This window comes from Pituophis catenifer, unplaced genomic scaffold, assembly GCF_029215685.1.
Source record: "Pituophis catenifer annectens isolate HBS135680 unplaced genomic scaffold, rPitCat1.0.hap2 SCAF_4, whole genome shotgun sequence".
Taxonomy (NCBI): domain Eukaryota; kingdom Metazoa; phylum Chordata; class Lepidosauria; order Squamata; family Colubridae; genus Pituophis; species Pituophis catenifer.
In genome coordinates this window covers 131,572,179-131,584,043 of record NW_027256884.1, presented here as the reverse complement: position 1 = coordinate 131,584,043, position 11,865 = coordinate 131,572,179, and the positions used below count along the sequence as shown (strand labels likewise).

At 52.5% G+C, this 11,865-nt stretch overlaps 2 protein-coding genes across 2 annotated transcripts; both read left to right on the top strand.

The window, feature by feature from the left end:
- Nucleotides 1-292: 292 nt before the first annotated feature.
- On the top strand, nucleotides 293-1,288 carry LOC139317181 (olfactory receptor 51H1-like). The gene has a single exon (XM_070944152.1). The coding sequence runs from the start codon at nucleotides 293-295 to the stop codon at nucleotides 1,286-1,288; it is 996 nt and encodes a 331-aa protein (XP_070800253.1).
- A 7,802-nt stretch (nucleotides 1,289-9,090) lies between these two features.
- Nucleotides 9,091-10,089, top strand: LOC139316372 (olfactory receptor 51E2-like). Its single transcript, XM_070943060.1, has one exon. It carries the CDS (start codon nucleotides 9,130-9,132, stop codon nucleotides 10,087-10,089), a length of 960 nt encoding a protein of 319 aa, XP_070799161.1. The 5' UTR covers nucleotides 9,091-9,129.
- Nucleotides 10,090-11,865: the final 1,776 nt, after the last annotated feature.

The window sequence follows — 11,865 nt, the reverse complement described above, 5'->3', positions numbered from 1 at the left end:
AGCCACCAGGAGCCCTAAAACATTGAGGTCTCCAGTGGTTCATGATGGCCAAGAACTGAGAAAAGGAACAGGACTGCATTTTAGAACCAGAAGAGGACACCGATGACCAGGGAGGAGGAAAGCTGAACAAATTACCAGGCTGAGCTCCATTCTTTAAATTAGGTCGTAACCTCTCATAACCTAGTCTGTCTGAATAAACTGAAACATTTGCCTATTTCGAATGACTGTGGATATTTTCCAAAGAACATAACAAGCACTAGAATTTCTATATTCCCCTCTGTGGCTTCCCAGCATGGCTGCATCAGATGTTCCTGCAGGAGGCATGTCAGATGCCACGATGTCCAATAACAGCAGCCTGAACCTGCCCACCTTTGTCCTGACCGGCATTCCTGGGGTGGAGGAGAAGAACGCTTGGATGGCCTTCCTCCTGTTCCTGCTCTGTGTCTCCGTGCTGCTTGGAAACAGCCTCCTTCTCTTTGTCATCAAGACCGACCGAAGCCTTCATGAGCCCATGTACATCTTTCTTTCCATCCTGGCCTGCTCAGATCTGGGACTCTCCGTGTCCACCTTCCCAACTATGCTGAGAGTTTACTGGTTTGACTCCAAGGCCATCAGATTTAATGCTTGCATCACCCAAATGTTCTTCATCCATGCCTTTCAAGTGTTGGAGTCTGGCATTCTGGTGGCAATGGCTTTGGACTGCCTGGTGGCCATCCAAGAGCCACTGAGATACCGAACGCTCTTCCCAAACACTGTCGTGGCAAAAATAGCAGTAGCCGCTGCGGTTAGATGTATCTCTGTCTGCTTCCCAATTCCCTTTCTGATTAAACGCCTACACTTCTGCAGATCCAGGAGACTTTCTCACACCTACTGTCTCCATCCTGACGTAATGAAGCTGGCCTGTGCAGACATTGAAGTCAATGTCCTGTATGGTTTGATTCTTCTGATTTTGACGTTGGGGTTTGATGTGGCCATCATCCTCGCCTCCTACGTAGTGATTCTGAAGACGGTTCTCGCCATTGCATCCCGCCAAGGACGTCTCAAGGCTCTCAACACTTGTGTCTCCCACATTTGTGCCATCCTCATTTTTTACGTCCCCATGATCGGCGTCAGTCTGCTCTACCGGTATGGGAAGCACCTGTCCCCCCTGGTCCACAGGCTGATGGCCAACATCTACACTGCGGTCCCTCCACTCCTGAATCCCATCGTGTACAGCATGAAGACCCAGCAGATTCGTCAGAGAATGTACAACATTTTCCCAAAGAAGCAACACAGGATTTTATGGTAGGAAATTCTGAGAGTAAGAAAAAAGGGCATGGATTGCGCTGAAATTAAAACGTTACGGAAGAACAGAATGCCAAATAAAGTGTTTCTGGAAAAGGCTGCAGAAGCTCATTTGTCGTGACCAACATTTCTTTCCTACGTGAGAGTCTGATGGAGAAACTACCCCACAATGTTGGGGAAGAAGCTCGGAGTTTGCCCACCCCCACCCCCATCTCAGCTTTTGGAGAGCCAAACTAGCCTTGAATCTATTCCCCTGATTTGCTGCGGGATTTGATTTGGTCTTGCAGCCCATTTAAGGTCGACTTGATGTTTTGGTCGCCACGATATAAAAAAGCTGTTGAGAGTCTAGAAAGAGCGCAGAGAAGAGCAACAAAGATGGTTAGGGGACTGGAGGCTGAAACATATAGAAAACGGTTGCTGGAATTGGGTCGGTCTATTCTATAGTCTGATAAAGAGAAGGACCAGGGGTGACAAAAAAGCTGTCTTCCAGTATTTGAGGGGCTGCCCCAAAGAAGAGGAGGGGGTCCACCTCTTCTCCAAAGCACCAGAAGACAGCATAAGAAGCAATGGAGGGAAACTAACCAAGAAGAGAAGCAACATGGAATTAAGGAGAAACATCCTGTCAGTGAGAATAATTAATCAGAGGAACAACTTGCCTCCAGAAATGATGGATGCTCCATCACTGGAGGTTTTCAAAAAGAAAGCCTTGCAGGGCTGGAATGGGATAGGGTTTCCTGTCTGAGCAGCAGGTTGGACTAAAGTCCCTTCCAACACTGTTATTCCGTTTATTATAACATGTGAAAAAATAGCTGCAGAGGTGGTGAACCCTGGGTTTGGAAGGGGCTCTGTAGGGCAGCCTTTCCTGCTGGGTGGGGGATTAAAGCCTCCAGGCAAGGGAGCCCTCTACTTGGGGGCGGAGGAGGCCTTACACTCCATCCCTCCAGAGAGCAGCTGCCCCTCCTAAGTGGGACCACCAGGGATCATCCCTGCTACCTCTGCAGGTTCTCAGGTCCCCAGGTCTCCTCTGCCTCTCTTTTCTCCCCCATCCAGGGGGGCTCAGCTGCCAGGGGAAGCCGGCAACCCACCTCCAGCCTCTTTCCCTGAACCTGCTTTTGAGTTCCCAAGAAAGCCCCAAATGGAGCAAAACTTGGCCAACTGGAGCCCAGCTGCCCTTCCTGTTCACATTATTTTCCTTTATTTATAGAAAACCCCCTGCTCTTCCTTTCTCCCTTACATGGGCTTCAGGCCATCCACCCTTGGCTTTAAAAATAGCAGCAGCCGCAGCAGCAGCAGATCAGCCTTTGCTGACTGCAGGACAAGAGCTCTCTGGAGCTGCCGAGGGCCCGTCCAGGGGCAGGGAGGGAGGGAGGGAAGGGGCCACGCAGGGCAGCCTCTGATGCTGGACATTAGCACCATGCCTTGAGGGGCCAAGGGCAGCTGGTGGGGTGTGTGTGTGTGTGTGAAAGAGTCAAGATAGCAGCCAAAAACTTCCCCCCTTCCCCAGACACCTGGCAGGGTCCGTGGGCAGGGAAGGACAGTCCAATGATGGGGGTCTGTCTGGAGCAACCCTGCTTTGGGTGGAAATGCTGAGTTCTGCAGTCGAAGGGGACCCATCTCCCTCCTCTCTATCCCCCTATTTCCAAGGAAATTCAGGCATTTCTGGGTCACAAACAAAATTATTCCATTGTGAGTTTCCCCTGGGAATGTCTCTCCTTCTCGTCAGCCAGCCTGGCCTCCAACCAAGGGATGGGAGCCAACCGACCGACCGCCATCGCAATGGGAAGAGCTGGGACGGGGCAGTCTCGAAAGGGAGAAGAAGCCGGAGGAACGTCTGTATCTGCAAAGGTGCCGATGAGGTCGTGGTTTGGCCATCCTCAGGGCAACTGCACCACGTACACCCCCACACGGTTTTTCCACCCCAGCCTTCCATGCCCTGCTCCATCGCCTCTGGGTGCCTGGTGGGAGATGCCACCGGGGCCTTCCTACCTGGTGTCCCAAAGGTGCTTTTCAAAAGTCAACTGGACTTCCGTGGTTTTTTTCCCAGGAAAATAGTTTGCCTCCCATCCAAGAAACCCCCTCAGTTCTGCCGGCACACAAGTCCAGTTGCCTTTTGGAAAAGCCCCTTTGGGACAACCATGACCTGGACGACTGAGAACCTCAAGGCTGGGGCGTTGGGTTCCAACCTAGAAGTAAGGAGAAATTTCCTGACCAGTGGAAGGGCTTCTCTCCAGAAGTTGTGGGTTCTTCATCCCTGGAGGATCTTAAGAGGAGACTGGACAGGCACTTGTCTGGAATGGTATAGGATCTCCTGCTTGACTAGAAGACCTCCAAGCTCCCTTCCAACTCTGTTATGTTACTGTTCTGTTTTCCCCACCCCCAGGACTGACTAGCCCCTCCCCTCCGGAGCCTCCCAGTTGGAAGAGGCTGAGCAAACAGACCCCCCCACCCCCCACCCCCAGCTGCCATTCACTTGTGGGGCTGATCAAAACTGAAGGGAAAGGCCAGGCCGGCCAGCTGGACCGTCCTTCCAGGATCCTCTGCTCCTCGCGTGGCTTTCCATCAGCTCCCTCCCATCTGGGGGTAAACGGGAGAAGGAGGAGGCGACCTTTGGATTCCTGCACAGGTTTGCTCAAGGCAGGAGAAATGGGCTGCAGTAGGTCAGGCAGAAGAAGACGGGGGTCCTGACCTTCCAGAACTCATGGGTAGGGGAGGATGCTATGTCAACTGCAAAGGACGGGGACCATTCATGAAGATACGGCACAGAAGATTTACTGAAGCCCTGGCACAAGAATCCGGCCAATTAATGTTCAGTATTAAATTGGGTCAACAGAATTCAAGAGGGTTGGGCTTGCATCATTTGCAGCAACATAAGGACTCTAAGCTGATGACTTGTTTAACTGCACCAGCCCCACCCCCAGCTCTGCCTGTTGTCCTCCTGCATTCTGCTGCCGAAAGGCCATCCTAAGGACTACGGGCCAAGGGACAGAGCTGCTCCTCCCTGCATCTGGCACCCTGGGCCTGAGGAGTGGAGGTTGGCAGCCAGGTGACAACTGCCAGACCCCAGGCAGTTTCCGAGCATGTCTTCCAAGAAAATCACAGGGGTTCATTTCCCAATAAATCTAACTCAAATGTCAAAGTTAAATAAACAGTGGGGGATTAACTGAATCAGGAAGCTACAAGATCTGCTTTTAGTTCCCAGGAATGGGAATGCCCCCCCCAGAGGTCCCCTCAGGGCTTCATGGCCCTGGGCCAAGTTGGGATTGTCCCCCAACCCTTATTCCCCATTCCTCCCCCCCCAAGATTCCTCTCCCTACCCCAGGAGGAAGCCACGGAGGGCCCCTTCTTGCTCTCGGGAGGAACTTTGGCCACTTGTGGAAGAAGGTTCAGCACCCCAGCAGCTGACCCGGCTTTCCTTCTAGTGATTTGAGGCCACTTAGAAATATTCCCTGAATTCCCACAACTCCTGTTGAAGCATTAGCTGTGAACCTTCCTTGGTAAATAACCTTCAGTTGGCAACTTTTCCAGCCTCCAGGCATGTCTCCGGAGGAGGTTTTTGACATTGCTATCCTTGTGCAGAAAAGCAAAGCCAGTAAAATTAAGGGGGGAAAGGAGGCATTCAGAACCTGTGTACTGCATGAGTCAAAAAGAGGGCTGGGAAAATATTTACAGACCCCTCGCATCCTGGACATAAACTGTTTCAACTCCTACCCTCAAAACGAGGCTATGGAGCACTGCACACCAGAACAACTAGACACAAGGACAGTTTTTTCCCGAACGCCATTACTCTGCTAAACAAATAATTCCCTCAACACTGTCAAACTATTCACTAAGTCTGCACTACTATTAATCTTCTCCCACCACCCATCTCCTCCCACTTATGACTGTAACCTTGTTGCTTGTTTCTTGCATCCTTACAATTTATATTGATATTGTTTCCTGATTGTTTATTTGTTCGTTATGACTATCATTAAGTGTTGTACCTTATGACTCTTGATGAACGTATCTTTTCTTTTATGTACTCCGAGAGCTTATGCACCAAAGACAAATTCCTTGTGTGTCCCATCACACTTGGCCAAAAAAAAAAAATTCTATTCTAAAAGAACATACAACCGAATCCAAGGGCTGGAAGGACTCTTGGGGCTCCTTTCAGTTCCGATCAGCCCCACAAGTGAGTGGCAGCTGGGGAGGGGAGGATCTGTGGGCTCAGCCACCCAGAGGGTCCCTCACCCTCTTCTCAGCAGGGAGGAGTCCTCAGGGAAAGGGGAGGAAAGCAGAACAGAATAGCCGAGTTGGAAGGGACCTTGGAGATCTTCTAGCCCAACCCCCTGCTCAAGGCAGGAGACCCCTAGGCCACTGCAGAGAAATGGCTGCCCAGTTGCATCTCAAGAACCTCCAGTGATGGAGCTCCTGGACCTCAGGATACAAGAAATCCTAAACAGTAATATTATGATGGGTTACAAATTTCTTTGCCCGTGTATAAATCATGCTGTTCAGCTTGGAAAAGCAGGTATGCAAGTCGTTTTGTTCGGGTGTTCTTGGCATGACCGATACCACCTAGGCCTCTGCTTACGTCGCAGCCCTTGCTTTCCTTTCCCAGCCAGGGGTCTTCTTGCTAGAAGCACCCGGGTTCTTCTCTAATTGCAACCTGCCCAGCTGGCTATGTTTTCTTTGCAACCCCCCATCAAGGGCACAGATCTTGCTTTGTTCCTAGCAAAGCGTCTTGGCTCTTCCTTCTCCAATCTCTGTGCTGGTGGGTGTGAAAGGGAGGGGGGAGAGAGAGAATACACTCTTTTGCAAGAAGAGAGCTGTGGTTTGGAGAAATGGAGCTTGGGGTCCCAGGCCTTCAGATGCTCCGGCTGCAGCAGGCCAACAACGTTCATGGCGGGGCCACCGCTAAGCCACGGAGGGCCAGCGTTTCCCTCAAGACGGGCTCTGGACTGAAGCCCTCAAGTGGCAGCAGCTCCCCTTGGAAAAACCCCAGAGAAATTCCCTTCCTGGGCTTGGGAAACCGTCGCTCCTGTTCTTGAGAGGTTTGTTCCTCTTGAGGCGGACTGAGAGTCCCAGATCAGATCCCGAAAGTAGCTCTGGACGTGCTTCTCCTTCCCATGGCCCTGCCCTTCTGGGGTGGGACCTTCCCAGCAGTGACAAATTGGTCCCGAGGGGGGCTGAGCCTGAGAAGGCTCCATCCAGGCATCCTTGCCTGGTTCACAGCTGACAGGAAGCCCCCTCGGCTTCTCCAGAGACACAACCTGCCTCTTGCGGGGGAGCTGGGAAGGGTCTTCCTCAGGGAGAAGAGCCAGGTGGGGCCAGGACGGGGGTCTTCCCAGGGGAGCTGAGGGGCTTGTGAAGCTGGACTCGGAGGCTCAGAAGGCCTTCATGGAGGATGTGTGTTAAAGGCACCAGAGAAGGAAGGAAGGAAAGAAGGGAGAACTCACGGGAGGGACTTAATTTACCAACTGTGCACGAGGAGAGACAGGGGAAATGATCTCGCAAGGTAAGCTCCACATATTTAACAAAAGTTTCAGTTCCGCACATTTACTGGAGTGGGGTGTGTGTGTGTGTGTGTGTGTGTGTGTGTGTGTGTGTGTGTGAGAGAGAGAGAGAGAGAGAGAGAGAGAGAGAGAGAGAGAGAGAAAGAAAGAAAGAAAGAAAGAAAGAAAGAAAGAAAGAAAGAAAGAAAGAAAGAAAGAAAGAAAGAAAGAAAGAAAGAAAGATTTTACAGAATAACCGAGTTGGAAGGGACCTTGGAGGTCATCTAAGCCAACCCCCTGCTTGGGCAGGAGACCCCTAGACCATTTCAACAAATGGCTGTCCAATCTCTTCTTGAGAACTTCCAGTGATGGAGCAGCCACAACTTCTGGAAGGCAAACCGTTCCACTGGTTAATTGTCCTCACTGTTAGGAAATTCCTCCTTAGTTCTAAGAGGTTGCTTCTCTCCTTGGTTAGTTTCCATCCATTGCTCCTTGACCACCCTTCAGGGACTTTGGAGAATTAGGTAGGAACCACCCCCCCACCTCTTCTTTGGGGCAGCCCCTCAAATACTGCTATCATGTCACCCCTAATCCTTTTCATTAAACTAGACATACCCAATTCCAGCCACCCTTCTTTATAGGATTAGTCCCTTAATCATCTTCGTTGCTTTAATTCAAAGTTGTCTAGGAAGGACCAGCTGTGGCCAGCATCCCTGCTTCGAAAACATTTTTAAATGAGCGGCCTCCCCAAATTCAGCTGGCTCCAGCTGTCTTGGACTCCATCTCCTGAGATCGTCAACCAGACCCTGCACTGGAACCCCTGGGAGGGTCGTCCGGGTGGGGGGCACAGACTTGAGGAAGGTCGCTGTAACCTTGGACCCTGTCTGGAATGGAGGGGGAGCCGGGGGAGGGGGGCTGTCTGGGACTCGCTGGCTGACTTGGGCAGCTCCCAAACCTTTGGCCACTAATGTGGGCCTTTGCTGCCTGTTCTTAAGAAACGTGGAAGCCCCACTGAGGCCTGACACCTCAGCACAGGGCTGGAGGGTAAGAAGGGCCCCCTTGGCTCCTCCGAAGCCCCGTCAGCCCGGGCTGCGGGAGTTTGTTTGGGGGAGGGTGCAAGGTGTGATCACAAAGCTGCTTTTTAAATTTCAAGTGATTCTGCATTTAATGAAATCACAGAGTAGGAAGGGACCTTGGAGGCCAACCCCCTACTCAGGCAGGAGACCCTGCCTGGACTATTCCTGACAAATGGTTGTTAAGTCTCTTCTTGAAAACCTCCAGCGATGGAGCACCCCAACTCCTGCGGTCGTTTCGCCGGTTAATTGTCCTCACTGTCAGGAAATTCCTCCTTAGTTCCAGGTTGCTTCTCCCCTTGATTACTTGCCATCCGTTGCTTCTTGTCCTGCCTTCAGGGGCTTTGGAGGATAGGTGGAGCCCCCTCTTTTTGGGGTCAGCCCCTCAGATATTGGAAGAATGACTGCCATCATTCTGCAGCTGCCTTTCCTTTTGCTCCATGTTTGCATTCGTTGATGCTTGCTTGCAACTCCCTTCCCTGCGGCTGGTTGATAACGGAAAGCAAACTGAGGCTGGAACTGCACAACTCTCTGTGCCGGCGGGGGAGGGGCCGATGTGGGCCGGTGGTGGCTTAGCGTGGCTCTTCCCACGCCCACCTCATCGGCCTATTGAGAGTCCAAGGTGGGAATCCCTAAATCCCTCCGTTCCTCAGAGAGTTCCAGGCAGGGCGCACAGTTCTTCCTTCCCCACTTTTCCTTTCAACGACAACCCTGTGGGGTAGGCTGTGCTGCAAGAGGATGACCCAGAGAGTTTCCATGGCTGAGGGAGGAACCGAACGGGGGTCTCTTTAATCCTCCATCCAGCCCCTCCACCACCACAACCCTTAGGATACAGGTAGTCCTCTACTTACAACAGTCCATTTCATGACTCTTCAAACGGCAGTGAAAAAAGTGACTTATGATCATTTTTCACACTTATGACCATTGCAGCATCCCCACGGTCACGAGATCAAAAGTCAGAGGCTTGGCAACCAACTCACATTTATGACGGTTGCAATGTCCAAGGCTCACATGATTCCCCCCTTGCGACCTTCTGACATGGGCTTGGGAGGCCCACGGTGGCTTAGCAATTCAAACCATGGCTTAGCTGGTCGGTAGATTACCCAGGGCCTTGCCTCCCCCTTCCTGGCCCCCTGCTGTCCCTCACCCCAAGAGCCCCTCCACCGGGGTCTTCTGCAGGGGCGGGCGCTCTTTTTGGGGGAGTGAGAAGAAGCAGCCTGCCTGCCTCCTTGAGGTTACCAACTCTGCCTTCTTTCCTTTCTGCAGACCTGAGCACGGGGCCTCCGGATGCCACCCTGGCAATGCCCTTCACGAACGAAAGCCTGGGCAGCCCCTTTTCCTTCATCTTGAGGGGCTTGCCTGGCCTGGAAGCTGCCCACTTCTGGCTGGCATTCCCCCTGTGTGCCATGTACGTGGTGGCCCTGGTGGGCAACTCCATCGTGGTTCTGGTCATTAAAGCCGAGCCGGCCCTCCACACGCCCATGTACTTCTTCCTGGGCATGCTGGCAGGGGTCGACCTGGCCTTGGCCTCCTGCACGATGCCCAGGGTCCTTTCTCTCTTTTGGTTAGATGCCAAGGAGATCGCCTCCAGGACCTGCCTTCTCCAGATGTTCTTCATCCATTCCCTCTCGGGCATGGAGTCCACCATCCTCTTGGCCATGGCCGTGGATCGCTACGTGGCCATCTGCCGCCCGCTCCAGTACTCCACCATCCTCACCAACTCTGTGACAGTCAAAGTGGGCGTCGTGGCTTTGGTGAGAGGAGTGGCCTTCTTCCTTCCTCTGCCCTTGCTCCTCAACCGCCTGTCCTTCTGCAACAGGGGCCTCCGGCATTCCTACTGCCTCCACCAAGATATGATGAACCTGGCATGTGACAAACACAACCTGAACATGAACATCGTCTACGGTCTGATCGCCATCAGCCTGGTGATGGGCCTGGACTTCCTGCTCATCCTTGTCTCCTACCTGTTGATCCTGAAGGCCGTCCTGGGGCTGAGCTCCTGGGAGCAGCGCCTCCGGGCCTCTGGCACCTGCCTGGCCCACCTCTGCATGGTCCTGGCTTTCTACGTGCCCCTGATTAGCCTCTCCGTCATCCACCGGTACAGGAAAGATGCGTCTCCTCTGCTCCAGGCCATCATGAGCAACATCTACCTCCTAGTTCCACCCGTGCTCAACCCCATTGTCTATGGGGCTAGGACTAAAGACATCCGGAAACGGGCCTTAAAGTACATGAGGCTCAGCAGGAACAGGGAGCCTCACTGAAGCCGGCTGGGTGTAGAAAACCAAGCCAGAAGTTGCTCTCTTCATCCCAGGAGGAGGCCGAGGGAGACAGGCCGCATCTGAAGTCCACGGGGCCCCAAGACAACTGCCGTCTTCTGCAGCCTTCCTGTTGCGATGGCCAACATCCTAATCTTTGACCTGCCTGCTGAGGCTGAAACTCCCCTGCCGCCCCAAGCCCCAGACTGTGCAAACTGACCCCAGGATGGACATTACAAACCCTTCTTCTGCGCCTTTGCTGACCCATGGACTCCACAGGTTCTTCTGGGATGCCTGCATGTCCCTGTCCCCCATTATCAGAGGAATCCCCCCATCACTTCAGAAGAATCTCCCCAAGGGAGCAACGGATAATTCTCCAACCTCTCTATAAAACGAGCTTCTCATGGATGATGATGATGATGATGATGGAGATGGAGAAGGAGAAGGAGAAGTGCTTCAGAAGTTATCAAACCTGAGAGGTCCACTGCCCTCTGCTGAACCTTCTGTCTCTCGCTTGAGATCCATGCATCATGAAGGATTGAGATATGCTGATCAAGGAAAAATGTTGGTCAAAAAGGGGCCTCCATGAGGGGCCGGCAGGGAGCAGCTTGGAAGAGTGACCCTCTGCCTCTTTTCTAAGGACAGTTTCCTCCTAGACTGCATAATACCTTGAAGGCTGCAGGAATTCCAGAACTGAATTCCAGAACTTCCTAAACTGAGGCCCTCCTTAACAAAGTGAAGGCCACGCAGAAATGTTTTATGTTCACCTTCGAATAAACTTGCTCCTTGCAGTTGGTCTCTGTTCAGCTCTGCCTTCCTGCAGTTGAAGCCCACTCACATCGTTAGAAGGGTGTCTCTCCTGTCTAGGACGGTGGGGGACTGAGGTACCTCACAGCTCCCAGGAAGAACACACGTGTGTGTGTGTGTGTGTGTGTGTGTGTGTGTGTGTGTGTGTGATTAGAATGATTAACTAGTGGAACGACTTGCCTCCAGAAGAGGTGGGTGCTCCATCACTGGCGGTTCTAAGAGATTGGATAACCGTTTATCTGAAATAGTATCGGGTTTCCTGCCTAAGCAGAGGGTTGGACTAGAAGACCTCTGAGGTCCCTTCCAACTCTGGTGTTCTGCCCCAATCCCACCCTTCAAGCCTTCCAGAATGGGGGTCCCGGGGGTGCTGTCATCATCTCACCTGGCCTCCATACAGTCCCATTCCTTGCACAAGGGGTGCTTGTCTGCTTTCCAATTCTCATTTCTGAATATTTGGAAGTAAAGTAAGATAAAGAGGCTTACGACCCATCCATCCCTCCATCTGCCCATTAGGATAACCTCAGCAAAACAGGACCCGTTTTTGTGGCAGGAAAAACTGGCTAAAGAAAGAACTGGGCTTTTGCTGGTTGGGGGCCACCAAGGTAAAGAATCCCCCCTCCCACACTCCAGGCATTGGTCGGGCACAGTGGAGGAGCAATTGACCAGCAGCTGCGTAGCCTGTTCTAAGCCCCCCTCCCTGTCCATGCAATGCTGAGTGGCTCAGGTGCAGCTTACTTGGAGCTCTGCCACACACGCAAGGACCCATAAGCACATGGAGGAAAAGGCTGGGGAGACCTCCAGGGGGAAAGGTCTCCACCTCTTCCCCCACAGACCTACTTCCTTGGCTGCCTGCCAGCCTGCCTGCGTATAGCAGGGGTCTCCAAACTTGGCCAACTTTTAAGACTTGTGGTCTTAAAGGGGATCTAGTTGGCTGGGGAATTCTGAAAGTTGAAGTCCACAAGCCTTAAAAGTTGC

Coding starts and splice junctions, on each gene's coding strand:
- LOC139317181 (XM_070944152.1), top strand. CDS start 293: ATGGCTGCATCAGATGTTCCTGCAGGAGGCATGTCAGATGCCACGATG.
- LOC139316372 (XM_070943060.1), top strand. CDS start 9,130: ATGCCCTTCACGAACGAAAGCCTGGGCAGCCCCTTTTCCTTCATCTTG.